At 38.0% G+C, this 22257-nt stretch overlaps 1 protein-coding gene across 1 annotated transcript in view; it reads right to left on the bottom strand.

Moving 5' to 3' along the window:
• LOC123307529 (phospholipid-transporting ATPase ABCA3-like) overlaps nt 1-22257 on the bottom strand; it is a 28810-nt gene that overhangs the window by 2623 nt on the left and 3930 nt on the right. Inside the window, exons 5-19 of the mRNA XM_044889880.1 lie at nt 21883-22130; nt 21221-21455; nt 20984-21157; nt 20719-20925; nt 17948-18387; nt 16606-16771; nt 16226-16443; nt 15971-16128; nt 15801-15883; nt 13557-13900; nt 13269-13481; nt 10059-10332; nt 9369-9494; nt 9088-9303; nt 5557-6288 (exon numbers count right to left, since the gene is read on the bottom strand). Coding sequence (XP_044745815.1) covers nt 5557-6288; nt 9088-9303; nt 9369-9494; nt 10059-10332; nt 13269-13481; nt 13557-13900; nt 15801-15883; nt 15971-16128; nt 16226-16443; nt 16606-16771; nt 17948-18387; nt 20719-20925; nt 20984-21157; nt 21221-21455; nt 21883-22130 — 3834 coding nt within the window. The remainder of the gene's footprint in view (nt 1-5556; nt 6289-9087; nt 9304-9368; nt 9495-10058; nt 10333-13268; nt 13482-13556; nt 13901-15800; nt 15884-15970; nt 16129-16225; nt 16444-16605; nt 16772-17947; nt 18388-20718; nt 20926-20983; nt 21158-21220; nt 21456-21882; nt 22131-22257) is intronic.

Genomic DNA, 22257 nt, shown 5'->3' with positions numbered 1-22257 from the left:
GTGTATAAATGTGATCACCCTGAGTACCACAAACTGGCGACGAGGTGAAACAAAACCAATAAAGTGAGTACAAAATAATATCAATTACAGGGTGACCTACACATAACTCATGACGGTTATAATAACGCTTGATATCACTGTAGTAAACCACTAACATAAGAGGGCTTGGAGCCATCAATGACAAAGCCTTAAGAAGTTTGGCTGTGAGCTATTAATAACAAAGGCTATCAGGAAGCTGGCTGTGAGCCATTAATAGCAAAGCCTATTATGAAGTGGGCTGTGAGCCATTAATAACCAAGGCTATTAGGAAGTGGGCTGTGAGCCATAAATAGAGAGGAAGGCTGGGAGCCTAGAAATAGCAGTTGGCAGGCTGAGAGCCTATATACCTAAATAAAATAATTATTATATCATAATAGAAATTGAATATAATATAGTAATAACAAACTTATTGTAGAAAAATAAGTGTTTGAGGCATTTACTTACAGACATATTCTTGTTTATTTTTTTCAGTACCGATAGCGAATAGAATAGTCTATAGAAAATGGGTGACTCCTCAGGCATCAAACCATTCCTCGCTGAGAATTTGGATAAAGCACTCATTCGAAATGAGTGGGAAAAATGGCTGAGATCACTCAAACTTTACTTGGCATCGGAAGAAATTGTTGATCCAGTTAAGAAAAGAAATAAATTGTTACACATCGGGGGAACACAACTTCAAGAAGTCGCGTACAACTTACCAGGAGCAGTTGATGAAGACGACCCAGAGACAGAAACTGACGTTTTCAAAACTCTAGTAGAAAAATTGACGGAGTATTTTTCCCCGATTCAAAATTCCACATTCGAAAGGCATGTCTTTAGAAACCTGAAAAAGGAGGAAGGAGAAACCTTCAGTAAATTTTTGTTGAAGATTAGGCAACAGGCTTCGAAATGTGTTTTTGGTTCAACAGCTCAAGAATCCAAGGAAATCAGCATAAAAGATAAACTCATTGACGGTTGGGCTTCAGCGGAATTGAAGGCAAAGCTACTAGAAAAAGAACGGTCGTTAGAGGAAACCATCGAATTGTGTAAGATACACGAACAAGCAAGACAGCAGTCTCAATCAATGACTTCAAATGACCAAGGAGCATCGATATCGGCAGTTAATAAAATAACTTGGTCTAACAGACGAACAGGAGGAAATTATTGTACACGGTGCGGAAGGCATGGTCATCCACCCTTCTCTAACCAATGCCCAGCAAAAGATTCCAAATGCTATAAATGTGGATCACAAGGACATTTTTCGTCATGTTGTCGAACGAGATCTGATAAAAGGAAGCCCAGTTCTTCAACTGGCGAAATGACCAAGCGATATAAATACAATTCAAGGGTCCATTTCGTGGAGGCGATCGAAGACGAAGAACCTGAAACGAATACCCCAATCAAAAGCTTCGAATGTTTCAAAATTGATGAGATTCGCCAACACAGTAGCCCTGAAGCAAGAGAGGAGCTTGTTCAATGTACAGTAGGAGGGGTGCCCTTAATACTTCTCATCGATTCAGGATGTGGCGTGAACATTATCAAAATGCAAGACTGGGAGAAGCTAAGGAAGCAAGAAGCCGGCGTGTGGAATGTAGACACAAAAAGAAATGACCAATTGAAGCCTTATGGAGCTGGAGAGCCTTTGGAAATAAGTCATCGATTCCAAAGCACTGTGGCAATTCCAGGAAAAACAGGTATCCTTGCCTACTTCTACGTAGTGCAGGACGGAGATGTTTCACTACTAGGTAAAGAATCAGCACTGAAACTGGGGGTGCTGAAAGTAGGTCTAAAGGCAATGGTGAATAATACCACCAAGTATACCACTTTCCCTAAAATAAAGGACATCACCGTCAAACTATCGATCGATCATACGATAAAGCCGGTCAAACAACCACTTAGAAGGATTCCGATTGCAGTTGAAGCGCAAGTGGAGGAAAAATTGAAAGAAGCTCTCCAAAACGATATCATCGAACACGTAACAGGACCAAGCGAATGGATATCTCCCATAGTCGTGATTTTCAAACCTGGAGGAGACATCCGATTATGCGTTGACATGCGAAGAGCAAACCAGGCAATACTGAGAGAGAACTACCCTTTACCGACGTTCGAGTCATTCATGACAAAATTGAAGAACGCGAAACTCTTTTCGAAACTGGATCTTGTCAGCGCTTACCACCAGCTAGAGTTACATGAAGAAAGTCGAGCCATTACCACATTCATTACCCACAAGGGAATGTTCAGATATAAAAGACTCATGTTCGGCGTAAACTCAGCGCCAGAGATATTCCAGCGAACCTTGGAGGGAATCCTATCCCCCTGTGAAAACTGCTTGAATTATTTAGATGACATCATTGTATTCGGCAGTACCGAAGAAGAACACGACCGATGTTTGGCAAATGTGCTCGACGTACTTCATAATCATAATATCCTGCTTAACGACAATAAATGCTTGAAAAAAGTCAAAGAGGTGAAGTTCCTGGGGCACAAGCTGTCCGCTGAAGGTATTGATGCAGACGATCGTAAAGTCGAAACGATTATAAATTTCAGACCCCCTACGACAAAAGAAGAAGTGAGAAGCTTTTTAGGCCTGGTAACCTATTTGGGAAAATTTATTCCGGACCTGGGAACCACTACGGAGTCCCTTCGACAACTGATGAAACATGAAGCAAAGTTCACGTGGACTGAAGCCCATCAGACATCCTTCAACAGACTGAAGAATGCATTAGCCAAACTCCCGACCCTATCTTATTTCGACCCAAACCTTCGTACACGATTAGTTGCTGATGCAAGTCCAGTGGCGTTAGGGGCGGTGCTGTTGCAATTCGATGAACAACAATGCCCCCATGTGATCTCGTTCGCTAGCAAGAGCCTCTCTGACACGGAACGTAGATACTCACAAACGGAAAAAGAGAGTCTGGCTCTTGTTTGGGGCGTAGAAAGATTTTATTTCTACCTGGCCGGATTAGACTTTGAGCTGGTAACAGATCATAAGCCCCTCGAAGTAATTTTCAAACCGACGTCCAAGCCCCCGGCTCGGATCGAACGTTGGCTGTTGAGACTTCAGTCGTTCAAATTTAAAATAATATATCAATCGGGAAAATCAAACATCGCAGATTCAGTGTCCAGGTTGTGTCAGATAGCAAAAGAAGGATCGTTCGACCAAGATAGTGATGGACATATTTTCACAATAATCGAAAAAAGCATACCAAAAGCTTTGAGCATTTCGGACATCGTAACGGCCAGCAAGGAGGACGATGAAATTAGAGTGGCTGTTGGAAAAATCAACCAGGATTCTTGGGAAACAACAGAAAAGAACATATATTTTCCGTTTCGTTGGGAACTGACATCGTTAGGACCGATGATACTACGAGGGAACAAAATCGTAATTCCCCAGACCTTACGACAACGGACTCTCGAACTAGCGCACGAAGGCCATCCGGGAGAGACCGTGATGAAGCGAAGGCTGCGGGCCAAAGTATGGTGGCCAGGAATTGACAGAGAAACGGAAAATTTTGTGAAACGATGTAGGGACTGTCTGACGGTTGCACAGCCCAACAGACCTCCGTTTATGTCCAGACACAAATTCCCAGAAGGCCCATGGCAGTACTTAGCTGTCGACCTCATGGGACCATTACCAAACCAAGAGATGGTGTTCGTAGTAATAGACTACTACTCCAGATACCAGGAAATAAAATTCCTGAAGCAAACGACCTCTATTATAATAATCAAGCATTTAACTGAAATATTTTCAAGATTGGGTTTCCCAAAATCTATCCGAGCAGATAATGGGCGTCAATTCGTTAGCCAGGAATTCAAGACATTCTGCAAAAATAACAACATCACCTTGATGCAAACTCCCCCATATTGGCCGCAGGCGAATGGAGAAGTGGAAAATATGAACAGGTCCATCCTGAAACGGCTTCAGATTGGTTATTCAAATGGAATGGATTTGCAGAACGAGTTACATAAATTTACGTTGATGCATAACGTCACACCACACGGCACAACAGGAAAGTCACCGTCGGAACTGATGTTTGGTCGTAACATCAAAGACAAAATACCGTCAATCACCGACATAGATGCAGAAAATGTCAACGAAGAAGCGAGAGACAGTGATATTCTTAAAAAGCAAAAAGGGAAAGAGAAGGAAGACATAGCAAGAAGGGCAATTGAAGACAACATACAAACAGGAGACAAGGTACTGGTAAAGAACATGGTGGTAGCAAATAAGCTAGTCCCAAGATTTGACAAGAGAGAGTATGAAGTGCTGAGACGGGAAGGTAACGAGTTAACCCTAATTAGGGATAGTAAAATAGTTAAGCGCCATGTTTCTCATACCAAGAAAGTGTCGCAAGAAGAATCACTCGAAAGACCGTCGACTAGGGAAGAAGAATCTACAACATCGGAAAGAGATCAAGTGGAGGCCGACCAGGGTTCTCAAAACACAACCATCGCAGACGCCAATCCGCCAACCGGGCGCCCAAGTCATCCCGATCAATCCAGGGTTGAGCCGTTGAAGCTAATAAGGAAGGAGGGGTTGTGGAGACCGGCGATTAGTCAGGAATAGTCATAAGCGATGACTCACTCCAAGTGTTAAACGAGATGTGAACAGTGAAGGGAAAAAGCAGTGTGATAACGACAGCGGGTGTAGAGACATTGAGTTCACCACTGAATTTATAAGTGTTAGTTAGATTGTTATTTTGGGATTATTATAAATAAATAAATAAATTGGATCGCTGATAAGTGTATAAATGTGATCACCCTGAGTACCACAGCATCCATGAATGATCCTACGATTCTTCGTTTTTGAGGTAGTAGCAAAAAATGAGATTGTGACTATTTGCCAAAAGTTCTCATAATTTTTTTGTTTTCGAAGTTACTGAACCTTCTACAAGTACTTTCTTACGTAAAATCCACTAACGAGCTCGAAATATTTTTTCATTGGAAAAAAAAATCTTTTGTCAGTAGATTCTACGTATAAAAGTTTTTCAGATCTGTAACTTCAAAGACAAAAAAGTTATGAGAATTTTTCGAAATCGTCAAAGTCTCATTTTTTGCTTATAACTCGAAAACGACGAATCGTAGTAGGAGATTACCATTCTTTGTTTCTCTGAAAAAGAGCTCGAAAATGTGTCATCCCTTTTCTTATAGTTCTTGATATCCCCCTCAGAAGACAACGAATTTTGTCCACCCTGTACACTAGGTACTTGCTCTTATACTCCAGGGGCAGCCATTTAATGGTATTAACTTTGAAATTTTGGGTAGTGTATTCCTTTACCGATCAAGATCATGGTAGCATCTTCATGTGGGGAGATTAACGTTTCTTAGCCGAGTGTTCTGTTTTTTTCATCTCTTAGTTTATTTTAAATTATCTTCCCTATAACATTACCCATTGTCTATCGCCACTGCTAACGAACCCAGTTGTTCTGTCAATTTAGTTTGTTCCCCAATATGTCATCAACCTTCCAACATGTGAATTGCGTTTCCTTTCTATGTCTTCTCATCTACCAAAAAAATATAAGTATCTGTCACACTCACCTGTAGTCGGTTCGTCCAAAAATATGATTGGCGCATCTCCGATAAGAGCGATAGCGGTGCTCAGTTTCCTCTTGTTCCCCCCGCTCAGCTGCGCAACTTCCTTATCCAGATGCTCGGTAAAATCGAAGTCCTTCGCCAACGTGACAGCCGTAAAATCGCATTCGTCCCTCGGCACTCCCCTGATCAGACTGAAAATCTTCAAGGTCTCCCTGGCAGTCAGATTGTCCAAAAGCGCATCGAACTGCGGGCAATAACCGATGAACCTGTGCACCTTCTTCATGTCGTTCCTGATGCTGAAGCCGTTTATCCAGCCGTCCCCGTAGCTGATCATCTCGTCTCCGGTCATCATGCGGAACGTGGTGGTCTTGCCGGCGCCGTTCACGCCGAGCAGCCCGAAGCATTCGGATTTTTTGACGGTCAAGTTGAGCCCGTTCACGGCCGTCAACCTGCAGTAATGCTTGGTCAGATCGCGGAGTACCAGGGCGAACCGCGATTGCAACTCGTAGAGGGGTTGACTTTTAACGAATTCGTTTTCTTGCATGACGTCCGGATCGACGTAGAGCGAGGAATTTGGCGGACGCTTGAAACTGTCGAGAACGATGTAGATTAGGTAAGTTATAATCTTCTGGTCTATCAGAAATATAATGAGGAACGTCACCAGAGCTATCAAGTAGAGCATCATTATGTTTGGTCCAATACCAGTACCGTCGAAACTGAGGATGTTGTCAGTACCTGGAAAAAAATGGAGTAGTAACTGAATATAACATCAGGCCAGAAATATACAGTCTATTTTTATTTTGTAAAATGAAAACAGAATCCAGGAGACAAGATATGGCGTCAGCAGAGATCTCTTCAATAAAAAACTCAAAAACTAGTTCAATCAAGTTAGTAGCAGGGTTATCTGTAAACAAATGCGGAGGACTTAGGGAGATGATTCCTCGGTGAAAGATGCAAGAGACGTTTTTCTCCAGATTTGAATGGGAAACCATAAGGGAATTTTATTTTTCGCAAACCTATCCCACGAAAACAATTTTTGAAAGAAGATCGAAAAAAATTTGAAAACAACAACCCCTAATAATAAAGTTATGGGATCTAAAAAAAATGTGCGAGTAACATCTACTTGATGCTTCATAGTATGTATAGTTTTATGACTCAGTGTTTTTTAGAACCCGTAAAAAAAATTAAAAACTATCAACTCGTCGAAGGCTGTATCTTGGAAGGGAGGTCGATTTCGAAAAAAAATTATAGGAACTACCCTTGCTTATTTTCATCGAGGAATCATATCCCTAAGTCCTTCGCATTTGTTCACAGACAACATGTATATTATTTTCATTGATACGAGGATAATGCATATTAAACTTCATATTTCTTTCTATGTTGTGCCAGGTTGAAATGAGTTTCTACTTATTACTTGAAACTAAAAAGAGATAGAGGGATGCGATTTTGGTCATTATCCTCTTACAGAACTTCTCACCCTGTACAGGGTGGGCAAAATTCGTTGTCTACTGTGGGTATTTCGAGAACTATGAGAGGTAGAAGAAAACAGATGACACATTTCCTAACTCTTTTTCACAGAAACGAAGAATGGCGAAAACCGTAGCCTCCTACGGTTCTTCGTTTTTGAGTTATCAGCAAAAAACGAGATTTTGACGATTTGGAAAAGTTCTGCAATTTTTTTTGTCTTTGAAGTTACAGATCTGAAACTTGAACCTTCTTAGGCACTTTTGTACGTAGAATGTACTGACAAAAGATTTTTTCCAATCCAAAAATAACAAATTCAATAAAAGTGTGCATTGAAAAGACGAAAGTTCGCCTAATGATTCGAAATGAAAACATATTTTGAGCTCGTCAGAGGATTCTACGGAAAAAAATGCGTATAGAAGGTTCAAGTTTCAGATCGGTACTTCGAAGACGAAAAAAGTTATGAGAACTTTTCGAAATCGCTAAAAACTCAATTTTTGCTAATAACTCAAAAACGAAGAATCGTAGGAGGCTACGGTTTTTACAATTCATTGTTTCTCTGAAAAAGAGCTAGGAAATGTGTCATGCCTTTTCTTCTAGCTCTTATAGTTTTCGATATCCCCTCAGTAGACAACCAATTTTGCCCATCCTGTACGGGGTGGGCAAAATTGGTGATACTTGAACTACAACTTTTTTACCCAACGAGATAGAGGAAAATGAATGGGCCATTCATGTCGTCTTTTTTCGAAAAACTAATAAATAATCCATCAACTACATTCCTCTATCTTTTTTTGTTTTTGAGTTATAGGCCAAAATTGAAATTTGGGCGATTTCAACTTTGGTCATTATCTCCGTTCCTGTTTATGCTAGGATGTTGAAATGAAAACACTTTTTTGATAGCAATCCAGTGGAGTGTAGTATGATTTATTCCAATAGGTATATTTGCTGAGCTAAAACATAAAGTTCGCTATTTTTTCCCGTTTCAGAAATATTTCATATATCATGCATCGCCCTCAAATTCTTTCAGATATTATGAAAAATATAGTTCGTATGTGAATTTTAAATGATAGTAGACTGAATCACAGAATAATATGTCTTTACGCATAGTTTAATTATTATTTTGAGTTTGAATACTTCAATCCTCCATGGTTTGATCTCTATCTATAATTCAGCTTACATAAAACTCTTCATTTTAAATTTAACATAGATACAAACTGTATTTTTCATAATATTTCCTCGAACATGGCTTTTGGAAGAACCAAACACAGCTAACTTATCTACCAACTCTTTGAAATATGTACCTAACATTCGACTGACGGGGTAAAAATGGAAATATGCATCACTTGCTATCCTATTATCCTTATGTGCCAAAATTTCATCCTTGCATATTTCTCGTAATTTTCGAATATTTCTATAATGCCGCCAATAATGACGAAATGTTCTAAATCGAGATCAAACCATGGATGATTCAATCAAGTATTCAAACGCAAAATAATAATTTTTTTTTCAGCCTACTTAACACTCAGTCATTTAAAATTCACATACAAACTATATTTTTCATAATATCTGAACGAATCTGAGGGCGATTTATGATGTTTGATATATTTCTGAATCGAAAAGAAAATGGTGATTCTTTCTAGGTGATTTTGAAGGACTTTTTCCATAAGAAAAGACACAACATTATGTTACAGCCCAGCAAATATGCACGTTGGAAAAAATCATAGTACGCCAGTCGATTGCTATCAAAAAAGTGTCTATATAATGTTTTCATTTCAATATCCTAGCTCAAACAGAAACGAAGATAATGACCAAAGTTGAAATCGCCCAAATTTAAATTTTGGCTTATAACTCGAAAACCAAAGAAGATAGAAGAATGCAGTTGATGGCAATATTAGTTTCTCGAAAAAGACGACATAAATGGCACATTCATTTTCCTCTATCTCATTGGATAAAAAAGTTGTAGTTCAGGTATCACCAATTTTGCCCACCCTATACAGTGTGAGCTGCTTTGAAGCTTCTTATAAAACTCTGCAGTTAATAACTCCTTAAGAAAATATGTCAATAACTTACTGCAACCTGTAGCATTCATCATCGAAGCACAATGTTCTGCGGGGAGCTCCTTCAAACACAACTTCATCTGCGAATCACAGATATGTCTATAAATCAAGACCTGAACACCCTCTATGAAATTGAAATGAGGAAAACACCTCATAATCCATTTTACCAAAGTAGCATGTTTCCATTCCATTTGTACCAACAGCAATACAATCATTTCACTGGGAAATCCTGAAATTTGTAATATTGGCACCTGGTAGGAATTTTTCGAGCAAATTTTTTGGAATAATAGTTACCTGTGATGAAACTCAAGAAAAACATTCTCGCGTATCCGGTAGATGGTATTGTGAATAAGAAAGAGAAAAGATACATCCAAGGTATCATGGCTACACCAAAACTGAAGAGTAATAAGAACAAAATGCCTGAAAAAGATAAGATAAAGAATGTGTATTTTTCTTCATCGAATAAATTTGGGGTGATTCCTTGTTAAAAAATAGTGTGGGTCTTCCACATATATTTTTTTTTTTTGAGCAGATCCTGCTAAAATACAGCTCCTAAAGATGGCACCTGAAAAACAATTTTTAATTTTGTTCTCATAAACCAGAAAACTCACGAAGGTGAAATTAAACAGACTTTCTATGGGAGCGAAGAGGAGTTAAACAGAATTTTGATTGTGTTCCCCTATAATAGCAAGAGGAAGAAAAAGCCAACGCAATGATTCGTTTTGCAAGGAGCTTTTTTCCTTAATTACACGATTGAAAAATTAATTTTTGATTGCTTGATTCATTTTTAACGAACAGGTAGGTATCTTCTTAATTCTCGATAAAAGTAACAGTTTTTGAGAAGAAAAAAAATGTATCAACTGGTACATGGGGCAGATTAAAAGTCGATTTTCAGGGAGCTGTATCTGAGTAGGGGTTGCTAAAAAAAATTATAGCCCCACGCAATTTTTTGACAGGGAATGGCCCCTTGAAGATCTCACTCACCAAGTTCTTCACCAGTGGACAACCCTACAGGTTTTAAAATGGCTATCGTGATCACAATAGCAACAGCTGAAAGAAGGTAAGTCAACATATCACAAACAAATGACACCAAGCGGAAAACGAAGATGTTAACGCCGGATACAAACTGCAGATGTTTAGCCTGCGACATCTTTTCTTTGATGTTGAACAATATGTAAAAGCTTCCAATGTACGCCACAGCTAGGGAGAGACTGATCAGATTGAAACTTCCTAACACATACTCCAGGCCCACCACCACCTGTTGAAAAAATTGAATTATGCAGAAGATGATTAATCCGAGAATTTATCACACGCTCATCAATAGGGAATACTCCTTCTGGCGAAAATGATGCATTTTTTATGAAATATCCTTACTTAAAAATGGAAAATAAAAATGGGTATAAAATTTGAAGCGTTTCGTTTCTATTGCACAAGTTGGCAACATCGACTGAAATATGCCTTGATAATAAAGGACAACAAATACACTATCTTGATGAGATAGACAAAGATGGCTGTCTATGAAGTCTGCGACGAACGAGGAAGGTCGTCAAATTTTATGGCCGGTTGCTGTTGAGGCTCGGTAGTGAGTACGCGCCTTATGATGGCTGAATCAACAGCTGTTATTTTATAAACAAGCCATTGTTCTTTTTATTTTCTAGTAGGCGCTGTTGCCAAATCGTAAACTAGAAACGAAGCTATTTAAATTTTGAAAACCTCATATTTGAAGAATGATTTTGAATAGTTTGCGCGGTGCATTTGAAAAATTAATGAATGAAACTCATAATTCTTGAGTTTGAACTTCCATATGCTGTGATAACCCAAATTGAGGAGAATTCCACATTTTTAGGGATCACGTATACATTTCTTTTTATTCGTGGCTTTAGTAAAGTTATCTTGAATTTGTTATCAATGTGTTCTACGGGGCTTGTGTTTGACTCGTACGAATATTTTAACAGAAGATTCTTGAGGTCAAAAGAAACACTTTTTTCCTATAAAATTTTTTTCGATTCCGCCATAATAAAATACACTGCACAAAAAAATTAACGCACAATCTGAAAATCTAAATTTTAATGAAAGTTAACTCTACATTGACTTTATAACTTATTTTTTATGTTCTCTCGGGAAGGTTTTGAACGAAACAAGATACATTAAATGGAAAAAAAATTCAGGATTTCACCGAATCTTATGTGAAAGAAGAGAAATGAACAATTTTCAAAATACTGAAATGCTGATAAGTGATTTAATACTTGGTATTTCCACCCCTTGCGTTAATTACAGCTCGGCAACGACGGTTCATACTCAAAATGAGTGATCTTAAAATGTTCTGATCTAATCCTTCCCAGATTTCTCCTAGTTGGATTCCTAAGTCATTAAGAGTAGCTGGATGATTTTCTGAACTTCTCAGCCTTCTATTGAGGTTGTTCCAAACCTGCTCAATCGGATTGAGATCTGGACTTCTTGCTGGCCATTCCATTCGGAAGACTTCAACCTCTTCAATGTACTCCTGAACGATGCGCGCACGAAGGGGTCTGGCATTATCGTCCATAAAAATGAAATTTTCACCAATGTATGGGGCAAATGGCACTACATGCTCTTCAAGAATTTTCCTTATATACTTATCAGCATTCATAGCTCCATTATCAACGACCACTAGGTAGGTCTGTGCGAGCAGTCAAAGATATTCCACCCCATACCAAAATCGATCCTCCCCCGAAACCAGTAGTATTCAGGAAATTGCACTGAGCATATCTTGAACGTGAACGTCTGTATACAAGGGAACGTCGATCACAATGGTAGAGGCAGAATCTAGACTCATCTGTGAAGAGAACTCTTTCCCAATCGGCCTCTTCCCAATGGATATGCTCTCTCGCAAAATCCAAACGCGCCCTTCGATGGGCTGGGCCTCTTGCCGCGACACGAGGCCTTAAATCATATTCTCTGAGGGGATTTCTTATTGTCTGAGTGCTAATTTGCACCTCATGAGTTTGCTCAAGCTGAATTTGAAGGAGGCGAGCGGTTGCAAACCGTTGTCCTGGTCTTCGGACATTCATACCTGTCTCCCTGAATCGCTGCAATATTCTGGACACACTTGTATGGGAAACTCCAAACCTTTCTGCAATTCTTGTGTATGTCCACCTTTCTTCTCGCAAAACTACCGCTTGGGCACATTCCTCTTGGGTCAAATCGCGTGTTTCGCGTTGCATAGCGATCGAGTGTAGAAAATCAAACGAAAGAAAAACTATTGATCACTAGAATTGATCGAGAACAACTGATTTTAGAATGGAGCCAATACATTCAAAATCTGATAATATCATCTTTTTTTATTCCTGCTGGGAAAAAACATCTGTATTGAAGAACCGTTGAATGTGGATAACATATGCATTCATAATTCTGATAAAAATAATTGTAATTGAGAACACCTTCAATAAATTTGAGATTTCCATAATGTGCGTTAATTTTTTTGAGCAGTGTACATATATAGCCATTTTTCATGAGCTGTGCCACCCCTGGAAAATCAGAATTACCTTCAAAATCTGTGACTCTAAACATCTGTGGATCTTTTAAACAGAGTTGTATTCAGCCAAAGTACCCAATTTTTCAAATTTCACAGATATTTTTTGATTTTTCAGCATCAAATTACTCGAAAACAGTGCATTATATGAGAAAATATGAAGAATACTTTTATTTTACAAAACGTTCAAATATTCATTAGATAGCGTCCAACTTAGTTTCAAGTGTTGGGTTCTTTGAATTTTTGTTATTTTGAAGGTATGATATGGTCATAATGAGAAAACTGGAAGACGTGGGTGATATCTTGTGTTCGAAAAAGATTAAACAAATAAATGAAAAACTATATTCCGAGATTCATTTCATTCGATAAAACCGTTTGTGAGATACATAACATTTTTTATGGTTTTTCAACAGCCTGTATCTTTCAAACTGAGCCGATTCGAAAAAAAATGGTGGAGGAAAAAGTGTTTCTTTTTGCCTCAAAAATTTACCATTAAAATATTTGTATGAGTCAAGGACTCACCCTGTATAAGAAAAAACTGGGATATTTTACGTTGATATCGTCATTTTATGTTTATCAAGTTCTTGCCCTCTGAAATCGATCAATTGTTGAAGGCTACAGATGGTGGCATAAAACACCATGTATTTGTTGCTGAACCTGAAGCTGGAGATCATAAGACTCACCTTATCGCTGGCACTCATGGGCAATGGAAAATTCACAAAATTGATATTGAAATCTTCCCCTAAAGCCGTCTTGTAATTCTGTTGCAGCAGCAACTGGAGTGAGAGGGGGACAGAGTGGTATGGTTCTGGATTAAACCAAGCATGTGCCTCGTCGTTCTTGAAGGATGCACCAACAATATATCTATATCTGACAAGATACGGCGACTTCTTTGTCTGAAACAGATTGTAACAATATTGAACACTGATAAGTCTTTAAAATGGGAGTAAAACTGTGGATGGATATCTTACCAAGTCCAGTAGTCTCTCGGTCATATTATCTGTGAATTCCACATTCTGCTTCATATTATGCAGCATGTTAACGTAAGGTTCTTGCAGATTTCCGTTGGTTTCGACCAAAGTTATTGGCTTATCGTACTGATTCAAGTCGAAACTTCGTTGTTTGAAGGTTTGATTCGCGATGTCTGACAAGTCGATGCTGAATACGAGAATTATGTAAACGAGAGAAAGGACTATTTTCAATAATTCCGTTCCCCATGTGCGTTTTACTGATAGCAATTTCTTCAGAGCTATGGCGATACATTGGTTAACATATAAAGTGACACCACGCTCCTTGTTGCTGATACCAATGGGAACTAGAAGAGATGAAAATTATTCTAAAAATCTCACTACATTGAATGTATGAGATCTGTTAAAATGAAAAAATACTCCTCATTATGATAGTACAAATGGAAAAAGGAGATTCTTTTGAAAATTTTAAGAAAAAAAATCTCTTACATGGAACCGCAAAAGATGCGTTTTCGAGATACAGAGTGTTAAAGTTAGAATTTTTTCAAGTTTTTCTTTTATACGAGGATGTATTGATATCTAGTTATCCTAGACCAGATCCATGCATAAAAAAATATTGCGACGAATATAGCAACGAACAATAACTCATTAGAAGTGTCAGTGAAAAGTTTGAGGTCAAAAAAGTAAACCAGAGTTACGCAATAAATTAAAAGAAATAAGATGTCCATCGAAATTGTGACAATAGAAAAATTGGAGTATCGAGCCATCATCAAGTACCTGTATTTAGAAGGGTTAGGAGGTAAGCAGATTTACGAAGATATGCTTAATACCCTTGGTGATCAATGTCCTTCGTATGCGACCATGAAATTTGGACTGCAAGTTTCAAAAGAGGTAAATTTTCCATTGAAGATGATGACTGATCGGGAGAGTCTGTGTCAGTTCCAGAAAATATCGCTGCAGTTCATGAAATGATTTTATCAGACCGTCGAATTGGACTAAAGCGGATATTCAAAAGCGTGCGAGGTTAAAAGCATCGCGTTCGATCTGTGCTCGATTTGAAAACGATGTAGACTTCCTAAACCGAATTGTTACTATGGATGAGACTTGGGTACATTCCTACGATCGAGAAACAAAGCAACAATCGATGGAATGGCAACACTCTGGTTCTCCAAGACCTAAGAAGCTTCGTGTCCAAAAATCTGCTGGAAAAGTTCTTGCTTCAGTTTTTTGGGATTGCCATGGAGTAATCATGATTGATTTTTTGGATAAGGATAGAACAATAACCGAAGATTACTATTCGACATTACTGACCACTACACGGGAAAAAATTGAAGAGAATAGAAGCGGAAAGCCAAAGGTGTTTTGTTTTTGCAGGACAACGCCCCTGCACACAAATCTCATGTTGCCATGCAAAAAATTCGTGATTTAGGGTTTGAATTACTAGAACACCCTCCTTATTCACGAGATTTGGCTCCATCCAACTATCATCTCTTTCCTCAACTGGAAAAAAGTTTAAAAGGTCGTGAATTTTCTTCCAACGAGGAGGTAATAAAAGCTGTGGAGGTCTGGTTTGCAGAGCAAGAAGAAACATTTTTTTGAAAGGTCTATAGACGTTCCAGGTTCGCTGTAATAAATGTATCCAATTAAGAGGAGAATATGTTGAGTAATAAAATATTTTGACATTGAAATTTTGTTTGCTTCTATAGTAGGCTAAGAATTTTTCAATGTATCCTCGTAATATCTACTCTTCACAAGATATTCAATTGAAATTTGGTGAAAATATTATAATAAATAGTTCACACCATGTGACACGCCAATATCGATAGCAAATCTACAAGGTGACACTTTCCCCTGTTTTCCCCAAGAACTATGTTTTGGTGAGCCGCTGTTAATTTGAAAATACGTAAGAAGAAGCTTTGTTGTTATACTAAACTTTATGGTCTCTTGTAGTTTTGTCGTATCTGGTACCGATTTTGAGCGAAAACTTTTGAAGGATTCTCTCGAAATCCCCAGAAAAATCCAAATTGTCATAAAAATTCAGTGAATTGTGGTGTGTTTCTAATAATGAATGTGTTTTCACAACTTGTTTTGACACCAATCCAAACCTGTATCTCGAAAACATTACGTTTGCGATTCCATGTTATGGGAATTTTTGTTGTTGTTGAAATGCTTTAAGGAATTTCCCCTCTTCGGTTGTGCCTTCAATTTAGGAACACCCTGTATGTATGTCACAAAAATAGTACAAACCATTCGTTGAGTTGGCATCACTACCATCTCCACGATTATCTCTCGTCTTAGGCAGATCTTTACTGGTTTTACTCTTACCAACTCTACAAAAAAAAAAAAAAATGAAATATGAATGGGTTACTCCAAATAGATACACTCTTCAAGTAAACTCTCAATTTTTGATAACTCACTTCATGAATACTTCTTCCAGGTCCGTTAAAGAAATACCAAAACTCCTAATACCTAGTTCTTCAGAGTTATTTTCCAGTTCAGCTAACAAATGAGTAAATTTGGGAGAGTAGTTTTCAGGCAGAAGATAGGTCAACTCTGTACCAGCATTGGATTCGATCTGGATACAACAGAGAAAAATTTCTTCAGTGTTGATAATACTGACGAATTTCAATCAAAATTGGGATCTCACAGAAATGTTCTTGTTTGGAACTAACCTCGATATTAGGAATGTACTTCCTTATAACATTCGTTATATTGTTAGGGTTACAGGTAGATGTTTGATCGATCACCAAGTGATACCCTGCGCCGAACTTTTTCTTCAAAAAGAAACTGGTACCACAACACTGCAATACACCTCCAGACATTATGGCGATTCTGTCTCCAAGTAAGTCTGCTTCGTCCATGAAATGTGTCGTTAGCAAAATTGTCCTTCCTGGAATTAGAAAATTCGAGTCCAAAAAGTTCGATTTTGTGAGTTTACTGAAGAAAATGATTTTTCCAACTCCTAGGTTTTCCAAAAATATGTTTTGTATTATGCAACTAGTAATCTTGTCATCTCAACAATATTTTCACTATTTTGAAGAACTTTTCCTACCTTTCTTTTGCTTTTGTAGGAATTCCCAAATGAATCTTCTGGCTGTTGGATCCATACCGGCTGTGGGTTCATCAAGCATTATAATTTTTGAGTTTCCACAAAGCGCAATGCCAACGCTCAACTTTCTCTTCATTCCACCGGATAATTGAGTTGATTTTGAATCAGCCTACCGATATGAAACAAATTACATCAGTTTGCTATGTTTTTTTATTATAATATGTATTACAGGCAATTAGAATAATCATTTTATGAGCTCATTTGCTGGCTTTGAAGCTAGATGCTTTCAATTATCGTGATAAGGTCCTGTCCAGAGGCAGTTCCAACTCAAATCTCTTTCAGATCTGCTGGAGTTTGCAAGTGAGAATAATACTTTACCATTTTATTAAGAAAAAGGCACCATTAATAAACCTGCGTCAATTTTCCTTATTTCGTCGCACTGCCATGGGACTACCTGCCCATGTTGGTTTGAATTGAAATACAGGTTGTACCAAATAAATGCAACAAAATTTGGTCGCAGATTCTCATGACAAAATTAGGAGATCCTTATTTTTGATTTTTGCTCTAGATTTCGCCCTAAAGGTTGTCCTTTTTTTCATCTCAGAATCCGGTCATAAGAAAATCACTGAATTTGGTACAGAGAAGTTTTATGATATGTGAAATATGTGATGCCTATTTTGGCGAAGGACCCCCTGAAGTAACTTTTTATTGGGTCACAATGTATTTGGAACCACCAAATATTGACCGTTTATTTGAATTTCTTGAAAATTGTAAAACCCTTGAAAAGCCTATTTATTTCAAAAAATTTCTTGTTCCCAAGGAATTCAAGTACGCGGTTAATATTTATACAGGGTGACTGGTACAAGTATACTAACAGTAGATTTTTGAGATCAAAAGAAACACTTTTCCCTTAACAATTTTTTTCAAATCGGCTTGATTTGAAAGATACAGGCTGTTGAAAACCACATAAACGGTTTTATGGAATGAAATGAATTTCGGAATATAGTTTTTCATTTATTGGATTAATCTTAATTGGGTACTTTGGCTGAATACAACTCTGTTTGAAAGATCCACAGATGTGTAGAGTCACAGATTTAGCTAGTTATTCTGAAGGTTATTTTGGTTTTCCAGGGTGGCATAGCTCAATATGAAAACTAAAATGGCTATATATTTTTATCAGTGCCGAATCGGAAAAAATGGTATGGAAAAAAAGTGTTTCTTTTGACCTCAAGAATCTACTGTTAAAATATTTATATGGGTCAAAGATTCACCCTTTAAACATTAATACAAGTCATTCTGCTCACACCTATGTCTAGGGCTACAGTGACAAACTGATATTACTCACCTTGTCTTCTAAAGAGAGTAGTTTCAGGAACTTCTCAACTTCTTCGTCTACTTTCGATCCAGTACAACCTTTAAGTCTACTGAAAAATATAAGGTGTTCCCTCACAGTCAGCTCGTCGAAAAGAACGTTATGCTGGGGACACACCCCCATGCTGTCCCTCACAGACATTATCTGGGTCCTGATATCGAAACCATTCACTATAGCGGTTCCTTTGGTCGGTGGAAACATACCGGTCAGCATGGACATGGTGGTAGTCTTACCGGCTCCATTGTGACCGAGTAGAACCGTTATTTGATCTTCGTACATATTCAAGGATATGTCTCGGACTGCTTCATTGCTACCGAAGTTCTTTGCTAGTCCCCTTATGCTTATACCTGCCCTCAGGTCTGTGGGGTCATCGTCGAAGAATTCGCCATTATTCGGATCCAGAAGACAGTCATCTGAAACATAAATTGATTAATTATTGCTCAAATAAGTCATTGCTCTTATAAATTTTTTGGTATCTTGAAATTTCATATACACAAAAATTAACGCATTCTGAAAATCTCAATTTTAATGAAAGTTAACTCTACATTGACTTAACTTATTTTTTATGTTCTCTCGGGAAGGTTTTGAATGAAACAAGACACATTAAATGGAGGAAAAATTCAGGATTTCACCGAATCTTATGTGAAAGAATAGAAATGAACAATTTTCAAAATACTGAAATGCTGATAAGTGATTTAATACTTGGTATTTCCACCCCTTGCGTTAATTACAGCTCGGCAACGACGGTTCATACTCAAAATGAGTGATCTTAAAATGTTCTGATCTAATCCTTCCCAGATTTCTACGAGTTGGATTCCTAAGTCATTAAGAGTAGTTGGATGATTTTCTGAACTTCTCAGCCATCTATTGAGGTTGTCCCAAACCTGCTCAATCGGATTGAGATCTGGACTTCTTGCTGGCCATTCCATTCGAGAGACTTCAACGTCTTCAAGGTACTCCTGAACGATGCGCTCACGATGGGGTCTGGCATTATCGTCCATAAAAATGAAATTTTCACCAATGTATGGGGCAAATGGCACTACATGCTCTTCAAGAATGTTCCTTATATAAAGGGTGTTTCAAATTGCGCGGTTTTTTTTGAAGAATAAATAAAATATAGATGGCGCACTGAATTCGTCTGGGTATTTTGACATTTAAAAAGTGTGATGTATGACATTTATAAAAATGGCTTCGTACACGATACAACAACGCGTTCAAATTGTTAAATTATTTTATGAAAATCAGCGTACTGTGAAAAGTGTTTTTATTTGAATTTTATGGTTTACATAATCGTCCATCTGAAAACACTGTTGGTCGAATTATTAAAAAATTTCAAGAGACCGATTCGGTGATAATCGAATTTTTGTTGCCTGAATTAATAAATATTGATCTAGAGGACATTTGCTTTCAACAGGATGGCGCTACACCTCATTTTGCAAATGACACAATTGATTTGATACCGTTGGACTATTTTCTTTGGGGTTATGTGGAAAGCCAGGTCTATAAGAATAATCCACAATCAATTCCTGAACTAAAGGATGAAATTATTCGTGTCATTTGTGATATAGAGACTCAATTATGTCAAAATATCATTGAAAATGTTAACAAAAGAGTGGACGTCTGTAGAGCTGCAAGAGGAGGCCATTTGTCAGATATTATTTTTGGTACATAAATGTCATAAATGATACTTCAATTACCTATAAAATGTTTTTGAAAATTAATGCAAATTATGTGTTTTATTTACTCTTAAAAAAAACCGCGTAATTTGAAACACCCTTTACTTATCAGCATTCATAGCTCCATTATCAACGACCACTAGGTCTGTGCGAGCAGTCACAGATATTCTACTTCATACCATAATCGATCCTCCCCCGAAACCAGTAGTATTCAGGAAATTGCACTGAGCATATCTTTCATGTGGACGTCTGTATAGAAGGGAACGTCGATCACAATGCTAGAGGCAGAATCTAGACTCATCTGTGAAGAGAACTCTTTGCCAATCGGCCTCTTCCCAATGAATATGCTCTCTCGCAAAATCCAAACGCGCCCTTCGATGGGCTGGGGTAAGAGCTGGGTCTCTTGCCGCGACACGAGGCCTTAAATCATATTCTCTGAGGCGATTTCTTATTGTCTGAGAGCTAATTTGCACCTCATGAGTTTGCTCAAGCTGAATTTGAAGGAGGCGAGCGGTTGCAAACCGTTGTCCCAACGAAGAAACTCTCAAGTAACGTTCTTGAATGGCAGTTGTTACCCGTGGTCTGCCCTGTCCTGGTCTTTGGACATTCATACCTGTCTCCCTGAATCGCTGCAACATTCTGGACACACTTGTATGGGAAACTCCAAACCTTTCTGCAATTCTTGTGTATGTCCACCCTTCTTCTCGCAAAACTACCGCTTGGGCACATTCCTCTTGGGTCAAATTGCGTGTTTCGCGTTGCATAGCGATCGAGTGTAGAAAATCAAACGAAAGAAAAACTATTGATCACTAGAATTGATCGAGAACAACTGATTTTAGAATGGAGCCAATACATTCAAAATCTGATAATATCATCTTTTTTTATTCCTGCTGGGAAAAAACATCTGTATTGAAGAAAACCGTTGAAAGTGGATAACATATGCATGCATAATTCTGATAAAAATAATTATCATTGAGAACACCTTCAGTTGTAGAATAAATTTGAGACTTCCATAATGTGCGTTAATTTTTTTGCGCAGTGTATTTGTCGTGAAGAAGATGAAATTACCTTGTTCTACGTTTCTCCTGCGCCAAAACCCAGGTGTCAATATAAAATACCATTTCTGTGGCACTCCAAACTCTCCAGGATAGATAGCCTCAACATATAGGGCAATTAACATGTATAAAATAAGATCCGCTATTATCATAAGAAGAATTCCCCCAAAAGTGATATCATTCTCTAGATCAGATTTGAAAAGATTGTTCCAATGTATACCTTCAAAAAACAAGAATATTGCATTAAAAAGTTTTTTATGAAAACAATAAATTCTAACCTTCCATAGATCCCTCTTGTAAAATAATTACATCGAATCCATGGGCCATAGCACTTACCACACTTAACGACGCAAGATACTTAGGCCCTTTACTTAAATTCCTATTACGTGTCATTACATAAGGCACTAAAGAAATCACCCAAATTACGCCAGCCATTGCCGAAGCTCTGTTTGCTACAAGATTCCATAAATCACACATCGCTTAAAATCTAAATTAAATGAATGATTTTTACTCACCCTTGGTGAAGAATACACTCAATGCGAATGAGTAAGTTATCATGGCTGACAAGAAGAGAAGGAAAAATGTGAAAAGTAAACAGCAATCTGCATAGAGTAACGTTGGACCATTTTTTGTTTCGTATTTCATCATGACCACCAAAAAAATTGTTATCACTAAGTAAGGTATAATGAACTTGCAGAACCACGCAGTCCAGTGGAGCCATGTGGGTAGGCCCATTATTTTCATGGATTCCTAGAATTACATCTGATACCTCAAAAAACTGTCTGACGAGTTTCAAAGGGCTATGAAAAAAAATGTGGAAGTTGGAGGAAAAACGGATTTATTGGTATTCAAGCAGCTCAGCACAGCAGTATGCAAGGTGAGTCTTTGTCTCGTACAAATAGTTTAACAGTAGATTCTTGAGGTCTAATTGTACGAGTCGAAGACTCACCCTGTATGCGAGCGGTACGGCCCGGATTTCTTCGGTTATTCACTGTTCCAGTTTCGGCAGGATGTGTGGTCTATGTTTAAAGACCTTATAGTTAAGGTAACCCCAACATCGAATACTACGGACCCTAAGGAACGCAAAGAGCCCTCGCGGCGCGCTTGTTTTAAGACCCTTTATATTTTTCGGTACATTTTGGAGTTATTGCCTTTTAAATGAATGGACACTACTAACCTTGAGTTGTTTTTCCTTCTCGTAAGTTATGGATTTAACTATATTGATGTGAGTATATATGAAAGCTGTCATGAATAAATATCCAAATAGAGAAGCTTGATTCATTGATATCAGGAAAAAATCTTGTATGTAACTAGGATGAGGGAATCTCTGAATCAACATTTTCGGCAATTTGAATGGCTTCCCTGAATATCTTAGAAGTTTTTCAGTTAGAGTGTACATCAATGGTGCAAATACAGAAGGATAATCTGAAAGAAAATGATCGATGAAAATATCATTAGGTATATACAGGGTGTTACCAAACAAGTGCAGAAGTTTTTAGGGGTTAGAACATGCCTACAAAATGCCATTCCTTCAACTGTCCACCAACAAAAA

Source organism: Coccinella septempunctata, chromosome 1, assembly GCF_907165205.1.
Source record: "Coccinella septempunctata chromosome 1, icCocSept1.1, whole genome shotgun sequence".
Lineage (NCBI taxonomy): Eukaryota > Metazoa > Arthropoda > Insecta > Coleoptera > Coccinellidae > Coccinella > Coccinella septempunctata.
Note: the sequence above shows the minus strand (reverse complement) of the source record. Positions and strands in the feature narration are given on the sequence as shown.